The sequence below is a fragment of the Gallus gallus genome, chromosome 8 (genome assembly GCF_016699485.2).
Source record: "Gallus gallus isolate bGalGal1 chromosome 8, bGalGal1.mat.broiler.GRCg7b, whole genome shotgun sequence".
Lineage (NCBI taxonomy): Eukaryota > Metazoa > Chordata > Aves > Galliformes > Phasianidae > Gallus > Gallus gallus.
In genome coordinates this window covers 4,706,672-4,729,640 of record NC_052539.1, presented here as the reverse complement: position 1 = coordinate 4,729,640, position 22,969 = coordinate 4,706,672, and the positions used below count along the sequence as shown (strand labels likewise).

The window sequence follows — 22,969 nt, the reverse complement described above, 5'->3', positions numbered from 1 at the left end:
AGCTGCAGGATATGGCCTCCCCAGGCCTGGACACCATGCAGAGGGAGCTGAGACATCTCAATGTGACAGCGGCTCGCCGCGGGTCACGAGGTTCTGTTCTACTGCCAGGCTTCACCATGGTGATGACGTGGGTACATCACTGCCAGGAGGACGCCTTTCCCTGCGCTGCTCTGCTATGCCCTAGCCCTGCTGCAGGCCTGCGGGAGGAGAATGGCACTCAGAGCCTCCAGGAGCCTGCCTGCAGCCACTTGCTGGGACATACCCCATCCCTTGTGTGCCCCCACTTAAGGCAGAGCCCCCCCACCCCAGGTGTTTTGCCAGGTGTTTTGGCCCCCAGCCCTCCGGACTCACCAGCATTGCAGGACGTGTGCGCTGCCTGGTTCTAGGACTCACGTTGTCTTGGTGCCTGCGGCATCCCCTTGTCCACTGCCATTCTAGAATCCCCCACCCTGGGGGTGGCAGCAGATGTCCAGCACTGCTCAGCAAGGACAGGACGTGGCACGACCCGTCCCCCAAACCGGCCCCCCACCAGTCCCAAACTTTCCCCCTGCACCTTGTGATGATATTTTTATTAAGCAGAATGGTTTAGCACTTGAAACTCAGACATTTGTTCTCATTTAATACTGCAGCGTTTATTGGGGCGTCCCCCCCAAGCTGAGGGGGTAGCAAGCCTCCTACAGCCTTTCTACAATAAATAGTGATAATCGCTGGCTCTGCAAGCAGCATGGGAGAGCTGCTGGCAAGGAGAAGTGAGACAAGGCCAGATGGGACAGGGGCAGCGCAGGGGCTCCTGGGCGATGGAGGGCAAGCACGGCTGAAGGTGCCCCCTCACCAGCCCCGCTCTGTGCCCCAGCAGGAAGGCAGCCAGCAGCCTGCCCATCCCAGCCCTGCCCGCTCCCATCTCTGGGCTGGGAACCACCAGCACCCACTCAGACCCACAAGGGCCATACAGGGACGCATCCACTGGCACAGCTCAGCCCTGGAGAAGCGCTTTGTTTCCTGGAGCACAATGGGATTTCTTCGCGGGAGGCATCAGCAGGAGGCCGGGGGCCGGGCGGCGCTCAGGCGTGGGCGAGGCGCACAGGGTAGGCCACCATGTTGTAGCTGTCCCAGGCGAAGAGCCGCCGCTCCGCCGGGTTGTAGTCCACCATGCTGAGGTACCGGAAGCGGTTCTCGAAGGGGATGCTGAGGCTGCGGCTGGTGCTGGTGGCTGTGTCGTAGGCAAAGTTGACGGTGGCATTGGGAGCAGAGTAGCTGCTGACAGTGTACAGAGTCCCGCAGATGATGAAGGAGTTGGCCACCGACTGCTTGCGGATGTTGGTCTCCCAGGTGCGCCGGATCTCCAGCGTCTCAGGGTCCAGCTTGGAGAGGACGATGGCTCCCTTGGCCTTCTCGGTGCTGTACACCACCCACAGCCCCGTCTCATCCACCGCCAGGTCGATGTCGGTGTAGCCGCCCCACGAGTAGGGGTACTGCCCATGGTAGCCAGCGCCGGGCAGCTCCCGCTCGGCAGAGATGGCCTCAGCCCGCAGGTCGTAGCGGGCCAGAGCGCGGGAGCGGCGGGGCTGGAAGAAGAGCCCGCCACGGTAGACGACGGCCCCGGTGCTCTCCAGGGGCCGTGGCAGGACGTGCACCTTGGCGGGGTAGCCGCGGGCCAGCTGCTCGGCCGCCTCGTACTGGAAGAGCTGGCGCACCTCCGTGCCCACCGTGTCCACGCGCCACGTGGTCTCCCGCGTGAAGGGGGCCACGGGCTCGGGGTCCTTCATCCACACCCCGTATTTGCCAGCGATGGTGTCGGCCCGGCCCAGCACCACCGGCTCCCCCACCCACGCCAGCTCACCGCAGCCTGCGGGGACAGCAGGAAGGACGTGTTAGTGCCGGGGCTGTGGTCACGCAGGGCCCCGGGGCTCCCCCAGCCCCGGTTCTCCCGATTGCCCCGCGATTCCCCGCGCCGCCGCCCCAAGGCCCCCCCAGCCCAGTCCCGGGGCTGTACCCGAGTCCTCGGCTCGCGGGCGGCCGAGCGCCGTCTCCTCCAGCAGCCGGGACGCAGGGAGCTCCGTCCTCTCCGACTTCAGCTCCTGGTAGCCGAGGGGCTCCGGCTCCCACCTGGTGGCTGCAGGGGGGCCAGGCAGCCGGGTGAGCCCTAGCATCGAGCCTTCACCCCCCAAAATGCTAACGTCTGTTTTGGGAGCCTGGTGCCCTGTGCTGGGGCCCATCGGTGACCCCACTGCTGACCCCACTGTTCCCTCCCCGTGAGTTTAATTCCCCTCGGGTGGAATCCCAGGGCCCCCCAGATTACTGTGGTCCACCCCACACCGATGTGGCCAGCAAACAGCCCAGCTATGGAGATGGGGAGAGGGTTTGGGGATCCCCAGGCCGGGTGCTGCCCCTTGCAGTGGGTGGGCACTGTTCTAGGGGGCAAAGGCAGACGCCCCAGGTGGGGGCACGGGCAGCAGGGTCGGGGGGGGGGACAAAGGGACCCGATAGCGTGGAGAGGATGTAGGATTCGGGGCGAGGAGGGGATGCCCACGGATTCCCATCCCCCAGCACTGACCTTTGCTGGCAGAGCGCAGGGCGTCACGGCCGGGCACCCCCCCTGTGCCGGAGGGGCAGCGTGCGGCCCTGAGGCGGGTGATCTCCTGGGCGCTGCTCTCCAGCCGCCGGCCCAGCTCCTCTTTCTCCCTCTCCAACCTCCCCTTCTCCTCCTCCAGCCGCTCCTTGGCCCGCTGCAGCTCCTCGCACCCCCCCGGGGCCGCTCGCTGAGGGCCTCGCGACCACGCGCCGCTCACATCAGCCCCCCTCGGCCCCGAGCCCCCCACGCCCCCCGCTCCCTCCAGGCGGCTCAGACGGGCGGCGAGCGCCGCCAGCTCCTCGCGCAGCTGGGCTACGCTGCCAGCCTCGGGGCAGCTGACCTCGCCGGGGCTGGCCACCGTGAAGCTGTAGGTACACCGCCCGCTGGCATCGTTGTCGCGCCGCAGCAGGGCCGCGGGGTCCCCGCGGGCGCTCAGGGCGAGGCCCCCCGCCAGCAGCAGCGACAGCCAAGCGCCCGGCATGGTCCCTCTCACCACCCCGCGCAGCCCGCCCGCCTTTATAGGGCCGCGGGAACCTTCCAGATCCCCGTGCTCCCCCCGTGCCGCCCGCTGGCAAAGCTCCGGCAGCGTGCGGTGGCCGAGGCCAAAATATTTGCGCGGCCGCGTGCCAGGGCTGCGGCGGGGAGGCGAGGCCGGGGCCGGGGCGGCGGAGACCCCCAGGGGACCCCGGGTGCCGCGCGGGGGGGGGGGCACTGCGCCGCTCCATCCCCCGGCGCCAGGGGTGCTCCCCGCACTGCCCCCCGTGGCGGTGCTGCTCCAGCGGTGCCCTTCGGCAGCTCGGGGTCGTGCGGCAGCCAGGCGGGGGGGTCCCCCATAGCGCGCTTTTGAGGGGGAGGGGGCGCGCGGAAGAAGCAGGTGGAGGAGCGCCGAGGGGCGCGAGGCAGGGCCGCACGGGGGGCCGGGAGGTGGAAATTTCCCCCTGGCTGCGGAACGTCGGGCGCTCCTGGGCGAGGGGTGGGGGCGGCGCACGGCAAGCCGGGCAGCGCTCTCGACCCCCCCCCCCCCGAGGGGCATCCCGCTGACCACGCCCACACCCACAGACCACGCCCACACAGAGAGGCCACGCCCCCACCCGCGGTGGATCGCTTGGCGCTCGGCGGAGCAGCTCGATGGCGCAGCCCGGCTCCCGTCGCAGCGGCCATTTGCCGCCGGCCCGGCCCGCAGCCCGCTGAGGGGCTGTGCCCGACCTCCAGGCGCTCCTCCCGGCCCCCTCCCCCGGCAGGGATCATGCCGCCCAAGTTCAAGCGGCACCTGAACGATGACGAGGTGACGGGCTCGGTGAAGAGCGAGCGGGTAAGCGCGGCCGGGCCGGGCCCGCTGTTCTCCACAGCGCGCCTGCAGCCTGAGGGGCGGAAGGGCCGACCCGCAGCGTGCCGTGCCGTGCCGTGCCGTGCAGGGCGGGCGGGGTGCTGCCACGCCACGGTCCCGTCCTTAGGCCTGCCGTCACCAGAATCGGTCGTAGGCCTGTGTTGCTGCGTGCCTGGGATGCTCGGGGTGGTTGGCAGCGACTGAGCGTAGCGCTGTGCATCGCCCTTTGGGGTGAAAGCGCTTCCACAGCTGGTCCGGCTGTGCGTTCTGCCCGCTGTCTCGCAGCGCTGCCTGCTGCTGTGTCATGGGATGCCTTACGGACGGTCGGGGTCAGGAGCTGAACCTGCACGGACAGACCGAGTGCTCCAAAAGCGGTTCGGTTTAGTAGCAGTGGTGTAAGTGTCGCCCAGCTGTGGCTCAGGACATCGGTCTGTACTTTGCAGAGCTGGCAAACACCTCCTGGGTGCTCTGGCAGCACAGAGGCGTCTCTGCAGGGGAGAAACACAGCGCAGCTCCGGTACCTGAAAGGCAGCACTGCTGTTATCCCAGGAGGGCTCACAGTACGCTGTGCTCAGAAGGTGCGGTGCTGTCCTGAAGGTGGTGTGAAATGGCTGATACTGATGGTGCTTTTCTTTGTTTGCTCACAGAGGAACCTTTTAGAGGAGGATTCGGATGAAGAGGAAGACTTTTTCTTGTGAGTTTCCGAACAGACGTAGGGCATGTGATCTAACTGCCTAAAGCTCTAAGGCTGGGAGTGCTGAGTACCAAGAGCTGCTCCCTGCCTAACAGGTGGGGATTTGCACCTTTAATTCCTTTGAGGTGATTTCCCAGAGCCTTGAAAGAGGAAACGTGGCCTGGGGGAAACTGTGGTGCTTCATATCTTGAGTGACATGAGAGGAACGGATGGGAGGCATGAGAACCACCCAAGGCTGGTTCCCTATGGTGTATCTGAGGCCTTTGATTTAAATGCACGTTTTCATTGCATCTGCTATCATAATTCCTGTCTTTTTCTACTGCAGGAGAGGGTCTTCTGGACCACGGTTTGGACCCAGGAATGACAAGATCAGGCAGTAAGTTTGTGTTCTTCTGTATGGTTCACATAATTTATGCTGATGTTACACACTCCTGCTGCTCTGATAGCAGGGTATCTTTCCATAGCACTGAACAGGAACGTGGCTCGTGCTTTGTTTCACCTGATTGTAATTTCACATCCCACCTGTCCACAGCTAAGGAAAATCAAGTTTGTGTCAAGTTATCAAGGAATTGTGCTTTAATAGCAGCAGAGGGGTAGAACTTTATCACAGTAGCATGGTGGGGTTTCCAAAGCCCGTGCTATATTTTAGTAATAATGTGGTAGAAGTGACCTGGAGATGAGCAGTGACTCAGTGGGGTTGAAGCAGCTGGAAGAACAGGAACCGTTTACAGCTGGAGAAGGATTATTGGCTGTAACAGGGCAAGAAGGAAGGAAGGAACACTGAATCCTCCAAGTGAGTCATTTCCTGGGTGATGCTCGTTCTGGGCTCTGATTAGCCCTGCTCTTTCCTAGTAGGGAAGTGATGGTGATACTTAGTGGGAAGGACAGGGTGCTCACAGTCCTCTGTTTTGTGTTGTGCTGTTGCGTTTGCTCACCTCCACAAAGGCAGAACAGAAGTCAGAGACTGATGACCAGGCGTTAATCAGACCAGGTTGTTTTGTGTGCAGCCTTGGAGTTACTCTTCATTAGGAATGTTTTTTTCATGGCAGGAAGCAGCCAGTGCATCTCTGAGATGAGTCATTGGGCGCTAGTGTAAAATAGGCTCTTCTAGGTGAGACTTAATTAGGGAGGATTCTGAGTTTTACAAGTCCACAGTGAAGTGATTTAATAATGGTATTTTAGGAGTTTGTGGATTTGAATTGAAATTCCCAACCAAAAGAAGCAAATGGATCTTTTCAGTCCAAAGAGTGAAGTTATTTGGGTCTAAGCAGGTCGGTTTGGCAGGGTTTGTTAGCACAAACATGTGGGTAGGGGTTGTTGTTTAGTTGTTTTTTTTTCTTTATGTGGAAATGGGCAGCTAATAACATTCATCTTGGCTCCTTCTGTTCATATCCTCTGCCCCTACAGTTCATTCATGGTCACTGGAGAGCAGTATGACTGAGATGGTGGGGGTGTGTTTGGGATCTTCTTTGGAATTTCTACACACTATTCAGTTTTCTGACCCTCTTTATTCAGTTTCTGACCTTCCTTGACTTTCTTTGGTCTTCTCCAAGCTGGACTTCAGTAAGGCTTTTGACACCGTCCCCCGTAACAGCCTCATAAACAGGTTGTTGATGCTGTGGGATGGCTGGGCGGACTGGGAGGCTGGCTGAGTGGGAGGGCTGGGCCAGGTGACCTCCACAACTCAGCCATTCTCTGGCTTAGTGATTCAGCGTCAGCATTAGGCAGTGCTTAGCTGTGTGCCTGCTCACTGTGTTATCTTGAGAGGCAAAGTGCACTTGAGTTACGCAGGAGATGGTGGGTTGGCTGCTGTGTCCTGTGTTTTCAGCAGGTCTGTGCTCCCCCTGGGGCATCAGGATGCTGCTGGTAGAGGAGCTCAGGTTGTTGCAGGAAGGCAGTGTGGGTACAGCCTTCCTTGTGTGGTGCTGTGCTGGTCTGAAGTGAGAGAGGATGAGAACTGTGAGTGGAGTGTCACCTCTATATAAAGGGTATGGAAGGGGAGTTAATGCTGGCCTCTCTGTCCTCCTCTGCCAGAGAGAAATTGCAGAGGGGCTTCCTTCTTCCCCGCATGGCAGAGAGGGACAGGAGCTCTTCCTTTCACACTGTGTCAGTGAGGCAGAAGGGCCGTGGGAGCTTTCAGGAAGCAGAGAGGTGAAGGAGAGCACTGCAGCTGTGAGGGGGAAGAAAAAAGAAAGAATTCACCTGGGAGCTGGTGGGTTTATAGCTGAGCACCAGTCGCATCACAACGTATACAGGGGCACGAGGCTGCTTGTCTGCTGAAGCTAGTATGGGATATGTCCCTTGGGATAACAGGTGGATACATCTGCCTAAGCTCCAGTATCTAGAGTATGTATTATCAATTAGTATCTATCTTCTGTTCTCATCAGTGTTAATTGCATCGTGCAGTAGTCTCTTGCAGTATGCAGTAGTTGCTTCTCATTGTGTAGTTTATTCTTGGGTTTCTGATCCAACCAGCCCTTGTGCTGAATGAATTAATGCTTGTTTGTTTCTTTTTTTGGTGGAAGGGGAAAAGCAGGGCTGTGTTGCTGCTGAAACACTATAAGGAAAAGACATTTTTAAGGAGGAATTTGAGTGTTTGGAGAGCTGAGGCATAGCTGGGCAAAGCCAGAGAGGCTGGAGCTCTGTGTTGCTGGAGGGAATGAGGTGTGAAGATGTGTGTAAAATGAAACTGGGCAGAGGAAAAACTAATGGGATCATGGGAGCAATGGTGGAGAACCAATGTTGAATGTAATGGGCAGGGCTTGAAAGGGTGGTCAGGCACTGGAATGGGCTGCCCAGAGAGGTGGTGGAGTCACCGAGCCTGGTGGTGTTCAAAGAGCGTTTGGATGTTGTGTTGAGGGACATGGTTTAGAGAGAACCACTGGTGAAGGGCGAATGAATGGTTGGACTGGATGATCCTGTGGGTCTTTTCCCACCTTAGTGACTCTGATCCTAAGACTGGAAACTTTACCTAGCTGTCCTTGGCAATGAAGGCACGTGGGTCAGTGTGGAGAGTCTGGCAGCAGAAACCCTTGAACCTGGCTTGGCTGCAGAAGGACGTGTTGGGGAGCATTGCAAATCTTGTAGGGGAAGGAGTGCTTGTGGGGTTCACTAGGAGCTAGGTCGTGGTCCCTGTGGTTTTCCCATTGTGCTGATAGGGGTGACCAACATCTCTGGCTCTGGGACTGCACCCCAGAGGCTCTGTCTGGCTACAAGCCCAGTGTTACCTCCTGAAGAGGGGAGAATCTGGGGATTGGCCTGATGGCAACAGCTGGCAGGAGCTTCCCAGGGCCTGGATCTCATCACAGGTGGATGGATGTGCTGAAGACCCCATCCATAATGCAGACTTTCCCTTGAAGGTAACACTTAAGACCTTGTTGTCACGCCTCCTTTCAAGGCTTCAAAGAAGCATCGACCACTTTGTTCCTCACAGCTGTGTTGAAGGAGCAACTTGGAAGCAGCCATTTGTGGTGCAGTTCTGTGCTGACACCCCATGCTGAGGACAGCAGAGATCTGTGGGCAGCTGTGCCTTGCTGAGCACAGCCTCCTGCCTCTGCCCTGACTGCACTGCTTGGTCCTGTTGCCTTTTTCTGGGGTTACAGCCACAATAGGGGGGTGTTCAGGTATAATTTGCACCAGAGTACACAACACTATTAATACCATCGCATCTCCTGGGGTGGAAAATAGAAGTGTGTCATGCTGGCTGTAAACAGCCACCTTAGAGACAACAAGTAGCCTTGAGCAACCCACCCTGCGGTGTGTGCGTGGCCTGTTTACGATGTCTGAAGAATGCAGCACTGTTGTTCAGTCAGCACAACTGGCCTAGAGAGTTTTTCAGTAGCTAACTTGGTGTGTCCAAAATGGAAAGGCTGCTGCTTCCCACTTTGGACCAGGCTGAGCACGAGTAGAGCCTGAGCCCAGCTGAGTACTGGTGGATCTCTTCCTGCTGCTCTGACAGTGTGCATTTGCTGTCCTTGTTAGAAGCATATTTGCAGTCATTGGTCAGAAGGGCCGTGTGAGATACTTCATGCTTTTGTCTTGCTGGCAGATGTCTAGTCTACTTTATTCCTGTTGGAATTCTAGCAGGAGTGAAATACATGAAATGTGTCAAAAGCCAACAGCTCCTGAACAGGAAATACACTTCATATTAGACAATTCATTCTTTCTTGCCAAATAAGAAAATATTTTCCAATTGATGTGAGTTGAGTTTCCAACCTCAGGCGTGCCAAACTAATGTGGATTGGTGCGTAGGTTGTGCATCTTTCAGCCCCTTCGTGGAGAGGCTTCTCTTGTTGTGGCGATAGGTGGGAGAGGGTGGAAAGCAGGAATGGGCTGCTGGTGGTTGAGGCACTGTGTGGGACCCTGGAGATCAAAGTTACATTTCCTGCTGCAGTCCCTTTCTGTTTTTTCCCTGGCTTTTCTCTTGCATCAGATATCTGACAGTATCAGGGTGCTCAAACATGTCTGCTTTCCATGGAAGAAAACTAATATGTACATTTATCTATGAAAGTTCAGGCCTTGATTTCTCTGTCTGTCCATTCCCCATCTGTGCAACGTCTTATTTCTGTTAGCAGCATAGCTGGGCTGTGGCAGACAGTAAAGGCACACAGCAGTTCTCCAGCACCTCAGGTCAAAAGAGGTGGGATGCTGAGATGCAGCTTGGTTAGGGGTCTGAGCCCCATCGACCTCTTCCAATGCTGGTGCACAGCAGAGTGCTTTAGCTTACAGACCTGCCCTGCTTTGCTTGTAATACCTGGGAGTGCAGCAGTACTTGTGTTGCACCGTGCAGGCTGGGGAGCACAGGTGGCACTGTGCTGCACGCTCCTGTGTGCATCGTACCCTGGTGTGCTCCTGCTTGCTGGTTGTAGCAAGGCAGCTTGCCTACAAATCTGCTGTGGGAGGAAATCTCTCTATTTTGAATCCAGTAAATGTTTTCAGAAATATTTACATACCGAAAACGTAGTTTTCTGCCCATGAAACTGATGTTTAAATCCTCAGTTTTTGCCAAGTTGGCTTGCTTGGGGTAGCAGCTGTTTCTTCTTCCCTCTCTCACCCCAGGCTCTGTCAAGGTTGCTTACAGCTCTGAGCTGGGACTCGTCTGTTGTGGTTGTGCCAAGGGGATGAAATTCCCTTGCAGAACGGGCTTCCTGTCTTCTCACCTGCTGCCCCAGAAGAGGACTGCAGGGTTCCCCTGTGTGGGGAATGAGTGGTGGGTTGGAATGGGCTCAGGACAGGGTTCTGCTGGGAGAAGGCTGGGGATTTTCCTTGCTTTTTCCCTCCAGGTAGGAAGCTCCTATCGGAAGGCAGGAGCTGCTGCTGCTTGCCAAAGGAAAGGAACCTGCCTTCCCCGTTAGGTGTATGCAGGGACAGACATTGTGATACTGCGTGGGGAAGGCAGGTTTCTTTCCTATGGCATCCTGAGTACAGCAAGGTTCTTAGGTGTGCTTTGGAAATCCAGCATATGGTGTATGAGGGCTGATGAGTCAGAAATTGGCTTCAGGGGGTTCCCCTGCCTGTTCCAACTGCAGAAGCTGCAGTGCGGAGGCACTGCAAAGCCTGACATGCAATGCTAAGGCATGAAGCCCCTTCGTGCTGCTGTTTCCAGCTCTGTGGAGCTTCTAGTGGGGAAAAAAATACCTTTTAGTGCCTTTCCTTGCCTGTTTTTGGAAGGATAAGTAAATGGAAAAGCATACATTGAAGCTGCTATGGTGTGTTGTAGCTGCTCCCTGTGAGTGCATCTCAGTGCAAACATCTCCTCGGTGAGAGGCACATAGCCGCTAGGGAGACAAGAGAATTAGGTCAGTGTGAACCAGAACTCAGTGTCTTTTAATTAGAGGCACAGCAGCTTCTATTTAGATAGAGCCTCGGGAGCGAGGCCCTGCTCCTTGTTCTGCAGGGCCCAGCCTTGGGCGTGCTGCTCTGGATCTCCTTTGGCCCTATTTCTCCAGGCCATGGTGTACATTGTGCTGTTCTCTTCTTAGCAGGTGCTTTGGCACTCGATGCCATGCAGTTGCTCTTTAAGTGTTGGCGTCGAGTCCGGTGCTGCTGTAAAGAAAACAACAAAACAAACAGTAATAAAAAAAAATCCACCCTGCTTTGGCAAATAACCTCTTAGAATTTTCGTATCTGAAAGATACAGGTGGGGAGGAGACAGTTTCCAGTGGCCCAAAGGGGAAAAGGGGGATAACTTGGGGAGCATGGGTGCAAATGCTGAAGAGGTAGTGTCCCCAAAGGGAAGAACTGCCTGTGGTGTGTATTTGGTCAACACTCAGTGCATTTTTAAGACATTGAAAGTATTTAAGTATTTTAAAATCACTGCAACTTAAAGAGTGGAATGCAAGACTTCATGCAGAGCGAGTGATCTGGAGCTATTCCTGTTTTGTTGCCTCGTGTGTGGGGCTGCCTCCAAGACATTGCTGTTCCCTCTTACTCTGTGGGATCGGTATGTCTCCGACGTACCCTATTGTCTCCCCAGGGCCCCGAGAAATCTCTTCTTTCTATCTCCAGGCAAATAGAAGTGTAGCAGCTCCAAAACACAAACCCGACTGTAGCAGTATTTTTCCACCGGGAGAATTTTTCTCTCTCACCAGCGTGGCTTTTTTATGGAGTGAATAAATGCATTTATAATAACCCTGCGGGTACGATTTAGGCTACCGTTCGCTGAAAGGACTACCCACGAGTTGTGTAACTGTGAGAAGATGGATTGTAATGAGTTGGTTCAGTTCACGTCAGCCATTTGTTTTCTGTCCTCTCGATGCCCCTGGCGGAGCGGGTTTCATTTAGCAGCTCAGTTTCTGGGCAGGGGAGCACATCGTGCTTTGATTTCGCTCCAGGTTATTTAGCAAAGGTGCAGTGCTGAGTTCTGTGAAGTCCTCAAAGATAAGGTGTGATTATTTTTTCCCCTCTTTGATGTGAACTCCTCTACAGCAGAGGCGCCCACCCACAGCAATCGGTGCCTTTTCTCGCTGCATTTGTGCCTGAAAGGTTTCCACCACTCCAACTGCAAAGCATTTTGATGTTCCAGCACTGCACTGAAGCTGTTCAGTTTAAATTCACAGACAAACGACCGCTTGTGAAGGTGGTTTCCACACACATCGTGTGTTTGGATTGCCATGCCTGCCCCTGATGGGAACGTACCCCGCTTGTGCTGACATTCTGGGACCCTCTTATAGCCCCTTGCATTCCTCTGCACTGTCTGGGATTGCCAGACATCCACCCCACACAATGCCGTGCCTCTCAATTTTCTCAACATCCCATCAGCCTCCCTCCGCTGTTGTCCCTTTGGATTTTTGCCAGAGCTCCCCAGGCCCCACCACGTGCAGCTCAGAGCGAGGGCTGGTGCTGCACTGTGCAGCTGATGGGACGTGCTTCCTGTTGCTCATGCTGGTTTTGCTTTGCTCTGCTCTTCTCTGCTCTAGTGTCCAGAACCAGGTGGACGAAGTCATCGATGTTATGCAGGAGAACATCACGAAGGTGATTGAAAGAGGCGAGCGGCTGGATGACCTGCAGGATAAATCAGGTGTGATGATAAATGCTCTGCTGTCTCTATCCTTTTCCCTGCATCTCTTCCCCACGGCTGGACCAGGTTACCTGATTTGAGCTCAGGAAGTATCCGGTGACAGATGTAGGCTTGTATTTCTTTTCTGCCTGGGAGTGGTTTCCCAGCCTTGGGCTGCAGAACTAATTTTATGCCTCCATTTTCTTCTTTCCACTTTCTGCTGCTGCCCTGCACAGCCCCAACCCACACTAACTGATGCCTGTAGGTCACCCACTGGTACCTCACCCTGGTGTGGTTGGTTGCTCAGCAGCCTTTGTGCAAGGCTCTAACCACCCTTTGGGAATCAGTCCCTCCTCTCTCACTGCAGCTGCCCGTTCGCCTCCATTTGCATACACAGCATCCAGCTGGTGCTCAGCCACCCTGGTTTACCCCTGTGCTCAGCAGGGCCCAGCATATTGTCACCGCAGTGATGTGAAGTCAGCCTTGGAAAAGATTGAGGCGTGGAGATGCCCAGGCTTTAGTTTGGAGGCATTTGGATACTGTGACCTCGTTGGTCCTTCAGGCTAATAGTGTAGGTTGGTCTGTCTCATGTCAGCCCTGAGCACCTCAGCCATCTGCTGCTTGCTGGCTTGCAAAATGAATTCCTTCCCTCAGAGGGCAGCCAGGAGAAAGGGGGCTCAGTGGGACCACAGGTCTGTGTGCTCCCTAGCAAGGGGTGTCCTGTTGGCATCCCCCGTGGCTATGGTGAACTGCACTGCAGTTGGTCTTCTCCCTTACTGCCGAGTTTGCTGCTTGAAACTAAGTGGGGTTTGTGGGATGAATGATAGGCTGTGTGCACTACTGCATTGCCTCTCTTTTTTCCTTTAACAGAGAGTTTATCAGACAATGCAACAGCATTTAGCAACAGAGCCAAACAGCTTCGAAGGCAGATGTGGTGGCGAGGCTGCAAGGTAAGCAAGAACTGGAATGATTTTCTTCACACAGGTCCTTTAGCCCCTGGGCCAAACAACAGGGTCAGTTGGTGTGCCAGGACCACCACAAGGGAGCAGTTTAAGCTAGAGACAGAATCCCTGTCCTGTTGGTTTGTTGTAATAGTGTGAACAGTGCAGGCTTGAGTGTCTTGGAGGCACACACAGAGGTGGTGCAGCTGGTATAGGAGCCATCTGGAGACATCTCTCGTGCTTGCTCCCTGGGGAGCTTGGTTCAGTTAGCCAGGCTGGATGCTGGCCCTGTGAGATGAGGAAGGACTTGAGATGTGTGTTCCTGGCAAGATGATTTGAAGCCATCCTCCCTCCTCTGCAAGGGAGAGCATCTGAACTTTGAATTGGCTCCCTCTCCCTATTTCTTCTGATGGAGACAGGTCTGCCCAGGCCAAGGCATCCCTTCTCCTCTGCAGGGTCAGGAAGGCATCCTATGGGGGCTTTCTGCTGAGTTTGTGTACAGCAATCTCCAGACATATTTCTCAGCAGAAATTTGTCTTGGGAAGTTTCTGGCAGCTTGAAAATAAGTACTGGTGGAAAAAAAGAGTTTCAGCATTTTTCTAGCTGAAAAGATGCAGGAGCTACACAGGGTGCCACACGTAACATGCATCTGTGCTCCTCTTGCAGATGAAGGCAATCATAGCACTGGTGGCTGTCGTCCTTCTGCTCGTGATCATCAGTGAGTAGCTCCAGGTCACCCCACCCATTCTAGCACTGAAGTTCTCACTGCATTGCACACTGTGAATGACACTGTTGCTGTTGTCCCTTGGGGCGGAGCACCTGAGTTCCTCCCATTGGGCTTCACTCTATTCAGCAGTTATAATTGGTGTCTGTAGCCCACGCCACGCTTCTCTTCTGCAAAGCTTAAATGTACATGCAGAGGAGCAAGCTCAAACCAAGTCCTATGGACTGTTGCCAGCATTGCGTTGCCAACATTGTACTGATGGAAGGTTGGCACAGGTCAATCCCAGGGCTGCGTGGCTGGTAAGAGTAGGTAAAAGGGTTTCAGACCAGAGCAACGTCTTCCAAACACCTCTGCATGTCTGTCAACCATTTTGCAATAGGTCTGCTTCCAGAAAATGCTCCTTCCCGAAGGAGCCAGGCTGCTTGATTTTCTGCAAGTAGCTTTTCCTACAGAACAGGTAATAACCAGAGGATGTTTCTTCTGGAGATTTGGGGGGGATGGGAAGTAATTCAGCACCGTGCACGCTGAAGGACGTGCTCCAGGGGTTCAGGCAGCCCTGCACAGTAGTGCAGCTTTTCTGTGCCAGTGGGTCTGGAGGGTTTTCCTCCCATTGACTTGCTGGAGCCATCTCTATAACAGCTCTTGTGCTGCCCTTCAGCAAAATCCTCATGGCTCGTTGTCCTGCTGACGCACAGCTAGGAGCAGGAGAAGCAGAGCTGGCAGCAATGTGGGAGCTCTGGAGAGAGAGAGAGAGAGAGAGAGAGAGAGACTGATGGAAAATCCCATCTGGTTTAATTTTGGGAAGCTGGAAGGAGATGAAGGTGGCAGGAAATGTTGTCTAGCATGTGTGCTGGCAGCTGCTTGCATTGGCTTGAGCTTGAAGACACACTTTTCCTTGTGGCTGCTTGGTGTTTGTCACCGCAGAGATGAGGGCTTCTCTCTCTGTCAGTGTCACTGTTGCACGTGAAGGTGTTTGGCTGAGAGCCTATTTGTGTTCTATTTTCCAGTACCCATAGTCCTGAAGTACCATACCTGATGGTGGGTCAGCCGGAGGCTTCGGTGGAGCTGGCTGTGGGATAAACAAACTGCTGCGTAACTTAAGTGAGATATCTGTATATAGCTTTGAAGTTGTTTTTCTCCAAGGAGCAAGGAGGCAGCGGCGGCAAGTAGCCAGTTCTAACAGAGCATTTTGAGAACTGCCAACTGACCCTTCCTTATTTCTTTTTATGGTCAAGTACCTGCTCCTGCTGTCAGACTTTTAGAACAGAAGATTCAGTTTCCCATACGGCCTGTTTTGTGGAATGCTGGGTCTCTGAGTTGGAGCCATCTACTTGCCATTGAAGTTTATCTGTATATATGGTTGAGTTGTAAAAATACTTAAAGTTTGAGCAGTTCCTTGCTTCCTGGCTGTGGAAGGCAGAGGGGACTCTGTCCTTCCATCGGGGCGAAGGAGGAGAAGATTACCTAGGGAAACACACCTTTATGTTCCAGGAGACCGACCCTTCTGTGGAGAGCTGTGAGGGTTTTGTTTTTCTCATGTTACAAAAGAAAACAAAATAATAGTTGAGTTTTACAGTCCATGGGAATGCACAAGCTCAGTGTTTTCAGTATTGCTGCTTACAGGTGTGACTAAAAACATTCCAGTAAACCTATTTTTGACTGTACATGTGAAGTTACTGCACTTTCCTTCTCTCAACTGCTGGGAATCCCCAGGAAATGAGCTGTGTTGGTGTTCTCATAACCAGAAGGAAGAAGCATGTAAAACCCAGCTCTCTGTTATCCCAGTGATACAAGACACAGCGAGAAGATGGCAACTGTCCTTATATCAGACCAGAATAAAGCAAGCCCACTTTATACTCAGAGACCTTCACCTTGGTGCTGTCGGTGGCGGTGGTTGTGAATGCCAGCTTGTTTTGCTTCCTTGCAACTGAGTGGGCCGGGGGCTGTGTCCAGGCCAGGTAACTCGGTGTGCTGTGGGGCTGTAGTGCTGGACTAAATGGGAGTGGATGTCCTCCGTTCACAGGTAGAACTGATGTGCTTTGGCACAAGAGCCATGAGTCCCCTTCTGGTTGCCTGCAATTTGGTCTCAGGCACTGATGTCATTTCTGTCTGCACTTTATTTTGGGGCCCTGGTTCCTTCCTGCACTGAGCCTAGGACTTCAGCTGAAATCAGATGCTCCTATTTCTTCTCACTCTTCTGGTTCTTTTGCTGTTTCTTTGCTGCTGATGAGAGGAACATTGTCCTGCTTAGTCTGTGTCTGAAGGAATTTTACTGGGGCAGGAGGGGAAATAGTGCCCCATTCCTCATGCCACCACCCAGCCTTCTCTTGTGGACCTGCCCACAGGACCTCGTGCAGTTTCCACCTGAGTGGTGGTGCTGCTCCATGCGGAGAAGAGGATTTAGAAGTGAGCACAGTAGGCTGGAGTGTTAGATGTGATTACAAGCTGTACTTGCTCTGCTTGTGTATAAATAGAGCTTTTCCCCTTTGTGTGCCTTGTTCACTCCAGGTGGGAATCAGAAAGCCAAGCTGGGTTTTTCCTCCTAACACGTCGCCACGTTTTTTAGATCCTGAAGGCAAAATCATGCATTCGGTGGAAGGGATAAAAATCACACAGCCTATGCCTTTGGCTGCTCTCCAGCTGCAAAGGATTGAGGGGGTAGGGGGAAGGGGGATGTTGTCTGTCGTCAGCAGGGCTGCAGGTCTCACTTGAGTACTGGGGGCTTTTTCCTGCCAGCTGGAAAGTGAGTAAGCAGCACTGTGAGCCTGTGTAATGACTATGCTTTGCCTGCTCTTTTGCTGCATGTGAGGGCAGGTTTTAGTCCTGCTTCTGGAGGTCCCCACTGGCACCTCTGGCATTCTCTTCTGGACTCATCTTGCATTTGCTGCTGCTGCTACCCACAGAAGGACCTAAATGCTGCAAGAATGTGTCAGGACTTCACATCCATCCTGAGCTGGACCTTGGAAAACGGATGCTGATTATGCTGGTTGTATGAAGGCCCCTTGGTGATCCTGCTGTATTAAATAATTGCTACTAGGTACCAAACCTAGGAGCTGCTGCTACGTCCTTCTCTCTTGTCTGCTCATCTGAACCGAAGAGCAGCTACAGCTTGACTCCCCTGGGGACTCTGTTCCCTGCCTGGTGCAGGTGTTGCTTTGGATGGACAAAGATGGATGTGAACCACAAGAACAACAGAGCCACCTGTGGAAAGCTCTGTCCTTGCTGGATTTGGTGGATATTTGCCAGCAGTCTGTCCGTAGAGTTTCCAGTTTGCATTAAACAATCCCTGTGAGCACGAGTGTACTGCTCTGAGAACAGCTGTCCTTAGCCTGGTCACAGCAGTACGCTGCTGCAGAAAGGCACAGAAGCATTTTCAGCTGACCAGGATCCGTGGAGAAGGAACCTTACACCCTTCTGCTTGCGTGTATCCTCTGATACCGATGGAACAACTGAGGCAGGTGCCCCTAAGGCACCTGGAAAGCTGGTTTGCCTCAGTTCTGGCCAGGTGGCTTTGCAGCCTCATCCAGAAGGCTGGGGTGTAAGTATTTGTACTGAAGATGTGGGGCAGGGAAAGCTGCCAAGGCCCTCAGCACTCTACTCTCCTCTGGGTTGCCAGGATTAGGTTTTAGGTTCAAGACCTTGACCAGCAGGGTCATCCTAAGCACAGACCTTCTCAAGAGACTATCTGGCTGGGAAACAGAGCCAACAGCAAATCAACAGTCCTGTGACTTTTGACAGTGACAGAATTTATCAAGCAGTTTATCATTTTTTTCAAGGCTGAAAAAACCACTACAATATCTAATCTCAGCTATGTTACGGAGCAGTCCTCCTTGTTCTCCTTAACAGTGCCTTGGTCTTTATAGTGCAGCCTGTGCAGTCCTGCCAGGGCCTGACTGCAGGGAGAGCTGCAGCGATAGGGAAGGGCTGTTGTTCCCAGCAGGGCTGGAAGAAGCTGCCTGCATGCTTTGGGCTTGGTTTTCACTTAGGAGATGTTATGAAGGAGATTTCACAACAAAAATAACTCCACCCAAGCATAAGGTCTGTTTTATCCATTTCTTCTTTGCCCAGATCTCCTCATGAGCTGCTGTTTTCCACGCGATCGGTTTTCACAGGGAGTGGCGTGCCTTGGCTGGTGCTTTATGATCCTCCTGCAGAGCTGCTGCTCCTTCCCAGGCTTGCTGGTGGGACCCATTCCTCCTGTAGGGCTGCTGCTCTCTCCAGGCTTGCCGGTGGGACCTGTGCAGTGGGATGGGGGGGTCCCTGTGCCTAAGGGCAGGAGGCTGCAGGGATGGACGGCTGCTGTGCTGAAGCAGGAGGGGCTTCTGTGCTCCTGGCTCTGCTCTTACAGGAAGAGAAGGTTCCCCCCCGTGAAGCCCTTTGTAAAATGGAGCTTCAGGGACAGCAGAGCGTGAGGAGGGGTGCTGGGTTCTGCGGTGGCATCCCAGGATCCTGCGTGTGGGCATGAGAGGGAGTGTTGGGCCTCAGGAGGGCCACTAAGATGATCAGAGGGCTGGAGCAGCTCTCCTGTGAAGAAAGGTTGAGGGAACTGGGCTTGTTTAGCTTGGAGAAGAGAAGGCTCCGGGGAGACCTCATTGCAGTCTTCCAGTATTTGAAGGGAGCATGTAAACAGCAGGGAGAATGACTCTTTATGAGGGTGGATAGTGATAGGACAAGGGGGAATGGTCTTAAACTGAGGCAGGGGAGGTTTAGGTTGGATATTAGGAGGGAGTTTTTCACCTAGAGGGTGGTGACGCACTGAACAGGTTGCCCAAGGAGGCTGTGGATGCCCCATCCCTGCAGGCATTCAAGGCCAGGCTGGATGTGGCTCTGGGCAGCCTGGGCTGCTGGTTGGCGACCCTGCACATGGCAGGGGGTTGGAACTGGATGGTCATTGTGCTCCTTTTCAACCCAGGCTGTTCGGTGATTTCTGTAGGGCTCAGCTCCCCTCCCAGGGCTGCAGCCAACACACAGCTCTGTGCCTGTGACGGTTCTGGGAAGGATTTGATTTGTTTTTGTACAAATTAAAAGAGCACGACCCACAAGGGAGCATCCTTTGACTGCCAGACCCGGCTCTCCCCTGTCGCTATGACAGACCAGCTGCTCCGCAGGTGTGTTCGGAGACATGAAATCCGATCGCTCCCACGTAGGAAATCTGCAGTCACCGAGCGCACGGGCTTGCCAGAGCTTGCAGTAAACAGCACAGCGTGGAGCGCGGCCCAGGGCCCAGCTCCATCATCTCCATGGCTTCGGGCAAAACAGGGCAGGGAGAGCTGGGCGCCGTTCCTGCAGCCGTAGCCGCGTGCCGCCCTCAGCCCGGCGCTGACGTGGGGGGTGGCGGGGCGGAGCGGGACCCGGCCGGGGCCGCCGCGGCGGCGGTGGACGGGGCGGTCTCCGTGGCAACGCGGCGGTTTTCGCGAGATTGCCGCGCGCGATCCCGCGCATGCGTACCCGCAAAGGCGACGCGGCCTCCCGCCGAGGTTCGGCCGCTCCCATTGGCCGGGAGTCGCCGAGGGTGACGGCGCCGCGGCCGGTGATTGGCTGCTCAGCGCGCAGGCGTGGGGCAGCATGGCGGCGCCGGTGCGGAGGAGCGTGGTGTTCGTAACGGGCAACGCTAAGAAGCTGGAGGAGGTGGGGGGCGGTTGCCTAGCAACGGGCGGCCTTGGGGCCTGCGGGCCCGGGCCCAAGGCGAGGCCTGAGAGCGGGACCGGAAGCGGGGCTGACGGCCGTGCTTCCCCGTTGCCTCCCGCAGGTCACTCAGATCCTCGGGGACTCCTCTCCGTACACGTTGGTGGCGAGGAAAATTGACCGTAAGTTGGCGGGGGGGGGGGAGCGGCCCGGCTCGGCACGGCCGCCTCCTCAGCGACCGCCCGTGTGTGTTCCCAGTGCCCGAGTACCAGGGGGAGCCGGACGAGATCTCCGTGCAGAAGTGCCGTGAGGCCGCCCGGCAGGTCAGCGCCTCCCGGTTCGCTTCTGCTGCTTGGGGAGGGCAGGGCCTGGCTGCGGCCCTCACCCATCGGTGTGTCCTTCCTAAGGACAGACGCTGCCCTTAGACAGCGCTACTGACGCTCCTGTGGTCTCACGTCCCCAGAGCAGCGAGCAGACGTGACGTGTCCCTCAGTGCAGCCCTGGCGGCTGTGGGGTGCCGAATTTTCCACCTGTCAGAGCTCGCGCTGGGCACCTTCCTCGTGATCCCGCTGCTCCCTTAGGGCTGTGCAGCTCTGCTCTTTTTGCTCTGTGAGAGGACCACTGCTCAGCCCCTGCTGGAGAGGCAGTGGGCTTGGCTGTGTGGTGAGGGCTGACGCTGAAGGGAGGGCTTTGATAGCTGCCGTGTTGTTATCTTGGATGCATGAGACCAGCACTGAGTACGGAAATGAGTCTGATAGTACCTTCCTTGAGGCTTGATATTGCTTTTGCTGCAGATTCGGGGGCCTGTTATAGTAGAGGACACCTGCTTGTGCTTCAATGCCCTGGGGGGACTTCCAGGACCATACATGTAAGTAGATGGGAACTTGCCTCACCTTTCTTGTTCTAGAGTGAGGAATACAGCTTGGCAGGATGTGCTTCACAGGGAACACTCCATGCAGCAGTAGGGTCAGGGAGGTGCTCTGTGTCCTCTGTTTCATTCTGCATCTCGTGGGCAGGACGTGAGCAGTGAAGTAATGCGTGGTACAGGACAGGAGAGACAGATCTGAACTGTTGCCTCATGTTCCCTGTCTAGGGTGCCTGCTCTTGCAGCCAGCTTGGGAGCCCCACACTGGGCACTGAGACACCAGGTGTGTCAGGAGAGCTCTTGCATGAGTGTCCCATAGATTCTCATAAGGGCCTGTTTTAATCCTGCAGGTACAGGTTTGTTACGCTGCTGTGTATTTCTTCGATTAAAATACAGTCTTAGTTCCTGGGATTATCTTTTGCTGTGATTAACTCTTTCAAGCTCTCTGCTAAGCTAATCAGAGTCATCAAAGCTTTAACTAATTCACTGTGCACTAGAAATGGGTGTAAGATGTGAACAAGCAGAATCAAGAAATGTATTTTAGCTTGTTGATGCTCATGAGTGAGAACTAGGTTATTGGCACAGAAGTTAAGATTAAATACCCCACGGTTGTTCTCCTTATGTCCCACTTAGTTTAAGAACTAGATTTGTCTTTATTTGTAAATAGCCCAGAATGAGGTGATTTGACAGTACATTTAAGAGGGATTCAAAGAGCTGTGAAAGCGTAGGCAACAGTGCTTCAAGGATGGTTGTGTTTCTGAGTAACATTAGCAAAAATTTGTCTTTCCTCCTTTTTTCCCCCTTCAGAAAATGGTTCCTGGAAAAGCTCAAGCCAGAAGGTACTGCCTCTTGTAGCACTGTCTGCATGTAACTGTTCTTTCCAGTCTTGGGCTGCTAGGCAGCCCAACAACAGGGGAATGAATCCCTGCCTGTGTTGGGTGCTGCTGAGTGTGCTCCCCCACCTGGCTGCCTGCTTCATTGCTGGTTCCTTTGTCTGTCCAGCTCTGTCCCTTTGTGTTCTCTCTTTGAGACTTCTGCACCCTTCCTCACTGATGTTGTTTCCCCCAGGAGCTTTGGCTTCATCCTTGCATTGCTGGGTCCCCAGACTTCTGCCCCCGCGGGCTGGTGGCAGGGCCTGTGGGAATTGTCTTTCACAGAGGTAACCTGGAAGACCTGTGATCTCTGGCTTCTGTACTGGCATCGTGAGCAGGAGTGTTAATCACTGTGATTGACAAGGGGCTTTAGTCCTTCTCTGATGCAACACGCTTCTTTGTTTCTGCTCCCAAGTTCTTTTTGGAGCCCTGCAGCTCAGGGATAGGAGAGATTCAGCCAAAAGCATCGGTTCAGCTTAGCTTTGTTATGGCCTGTGGTTCTTCCTCTCCCTCGTCCATGTGAATGCAGAGTACTCCCTTGATCCGTCTCTAGGTGGGTGTCTTGCGCTCTGCTGGAATCACACTGACACTGGGATCCTCTCTGTGTTGCTCAGGCCTGTACAAGCTGCTGGCTGGGTTTGAGGACAAATCTGCCTATGCTCTGTGCACCTTTGCATTCAGTACTGGAAACCCAGAGGAGCCCGTGAAGCTGTTCAAAGGCCAGACACACGTAGGTGGGGTTGTAACGTGCATTTTGTAATAGCATTGGCTCTGTTAAGGACAATGTTGGCAAGTGAGGTCACTGATACTACTTGGATTGCAGTTGTTAGTTCTCTTAGTCTGGGAGGTGTGGAGGGTAGTGAAGGGGCTGCCAGTAAACAGCACCCTGATGGAGCACTGACTTTGGCACTGCTGATTTTGGTCATGTTTTGGGGGGAGTGCTGAGAAATGAGGGCAGCATCAAGCCTTTGGTGAGTGGCCACAACCTTGCAGCTTGTGTTTCAGATGTGACTGCACCAGCAATGCTGAGGAACCACGACTTACAGGGCTCTTTGGCTTTTTCATGGTAGGGGGTGATTGTTGAGCCCAGAGGCCCTCGAGATTTTGGCTGGGATCCCTGCTTTCAGCCTGACGGCTATGACCAGACGTAAGTGGCTTTTTACCTATGGCACTTCATGGGAATTTTAAGGAAAGGAAGGGATGGGGGCTGTATTTTGTTTCTGTACTGAGAGGAGCCGCGTACAAGCAGTGCTGGCAAGGAGAAAACACTGTTCTGGATCTGAATGGGGTTACAGAGAAACCCACCATCAGTATGGGGGTTGTTGGTTTCGCCGTGTATCACTGCCAACACCCCCACTGTGGTTGGGCAGCAAAGCAAGGCGAAGGGGAGGGCTTGGGGACATGCTGCAGCAACTCAGCTGCTGAGGACTGTTTTGGTTTCTTCCCACTCCAGCTACGCTGAGCTGCCCAAGGCTGTGAAGAACTCAATCTCACACCGGTACCGTGCACTGAGTGAGCTCTCTGCCTTCTTCCTTCAGAGCAACCCAACAGAGGCCCCCTCCAGTCCCAGCTAGTGTCCCCCTGCCCGCAGACACTGGATGCTATGCTTTTCATGTACAGCCCCGTGAGATCTCGGTTTGGTCACGTGCTTATATTAAAGTTGCTCATGGTGAAGCCACGAATGCTGCTTTTTTTCCCCTATTTGTGTTGCATCAAAAATGCCTGTAGAAGCCAGGCGCGCGTTCATTAAGGTGCTGAGATCATTTATGTTTGTGCCTTGCCGGAGGCTTGCAGGAGCTGTTACGTTTGAGACCCTCCACCATCTTCACGCAGGTTCTACCGATGAAAATG

General features: G+C 54.5%; 3 protein-coding genes across 5 annotated transcripts; 2 read left to right on the top strand and 1 right to left on the bottom strand.

The window, feature by feature from the left end:
- Positions 1 to 606: 606 nt before the first annotated feature.
- MYOC (myocilin) lies at positions 607 to 3,066 on the bottom strand. The gene is made up of 3 exons (XM_015290434.4): positions 2,555 to 3,066; positions 1,994 to 2,113; positions 607 to 1,846 (listed from the first exon to the last, which is right to left on the bottom strand). The coding sequence occupies exons 1-3, from the start codon at positions 3,051 to 3,053 to the stop codon at positions 1,062 to 1,064; spliced, it is 1,404 nt and encodes a 467-aa protein (XP_015145920.3). The 5' UTR covers positions 3,054 to 3,066; the 3' UTR covers positions 607 to 1,061.
- Positions 3,067 to 3,679: 613 nt separating this feature from the next.
- Positions 3,680 to 15,618, top strand: VAMP4 (vesicle associated membrane protein 4). Of its 2 annotated transcripts, XM_001233851.7 has the most exons (7): positions 3,680 to 3,884; positions 4,547 to 4,593; positions 4,919 to 4,969; positions 12,012 to 12,112; positions 12,962 to 13,041; positions 13,699 to 13,750; positions 14,764 to 15,618. In XM_001233851.7, exons 1-7 carry the CDS (start codon positions 3,819 to 3,821, stop codon positions 14,790 to 14,792), a joined length of 426 nt encoding a protein of 141 aa, XP_001233852.2. In that variant the 5' UTR covers positions 3,680 to 3,818; the 3' UTR covers positions 14,793 to 15,618. The 2 variants fall into 2 exon arrangements, with proteins under 2 accessions (XP_001233852.2, XP_025008827.1); XM_025153059.3 differs by lacking the exon at positions 13,699 to 13,750.
- A 3,598-nt stretch (positions 15,619 to 19,216) lies between these two features.
- On the top strand, positions 19,217 to 22,866 carry ITPA (inosine triphosphatase). 2 transcript variants are annotated; one of them, NM_001271930.4, is made up of 8 exons: positions 19,217 to 19,384; positions 19,506 to 19,563; positions 19,640 to 19,704; positions 20,176 to 20,249; positions 21,054 to 21,085; positions 21,733 to 21,848; positions 22,189 to 22,265; positions 22,572 to 22,866. In NM_001271930.4, exons 1-8 carry the CDS (start codon positions 19,322 to 19,324, stop codon positions 22,690 to 22,692), a joined length of 606 nt encoding a protein of 201 aa, NP_001258859.1. In that variant the 5' UTR covers positions 19,217 to 19,321; the 3' UTR covers positions 22,693 to 22,866. The 2 variants fall into 2 exon arrangements, 1 of the variants encoding a protein (NP_001258859.1); NR_073522.4 differs by having other exon boundaries at positions 19,367 to 19,563.
- Positions 22,867 to 22,969: the final 103 nt, after the last annotated feature.

Excerpts from the sequence above, each read along its gene's own strand:
- MYOC (XM_015290434.4), bottom strand. The coding sequence starts at position 3,053 with ATGCCGGGCGCTTGGCTGTCGCTGCTGCTGGCGGGGGGCCTCGCCCTG. Across the intron at positions 2,114-2,554 it reads CCTGCGCTCTGCCAGCAAAG|CCACCAGGTGGGAGCCGGAG; the intron begins GTCAGTGCTGGG and ends GCCCCCCTGCAG. Across the intron at positions 1,847-1,993 it reads CCCGCGAGCCGAGGACTCGG|GCTGCGGTGAGCTGGCGTGG; the intron begins GTACAGCCCCGG and ends CTGTCCCCGCAG.
- VAMP4 (XM_001233851.7), top strand. The coding sequence starts at position 3,819 with ATGCCGCCCAAGTTCAAGCGGCACCTGAACGATGACGAGGTGACGGGC. Across the intron at positions 3,885-4,546 it reads GCTCGGTGAAGAGCGAGCGG|AGGAACCTTTTAGAGGAGGA; the intron begins GTAAGCGCGGCC and ends GTTTGCTCACAG. Across the intron at positions 4,970-12,011 it reads AGGAATGACAAGATCAGGCA|TGTCCAGAACCAGGTGGACG; the intron begins GTAAGTTTGTGT and ends TCTCTGCTCTAG.
- ITPA (NM_001271930.4), top strand. The coding sequence starts at position 19,322 with ATGGCGGCGCCGGTGCGGAGGAGCGTGGTGTTCGTAACGGGCAACGCT. Across the intron at positions 19,705-20,175 it reads GCCGTGAGGCCGCCCGGCAG|ATTCGGGGGCCTGTTATAGT; the intron begins GTCAGCGCCTCC and ends CTTTTGCTGCAG. Across the intron at positions 20,250-21,053 it reads GGACTTCCAGGACCATACAT|AAAATGGTTCCTGGAAAAGC; the intron begins GTAAGTAGATGG and ends TTCCCCCTTCAG.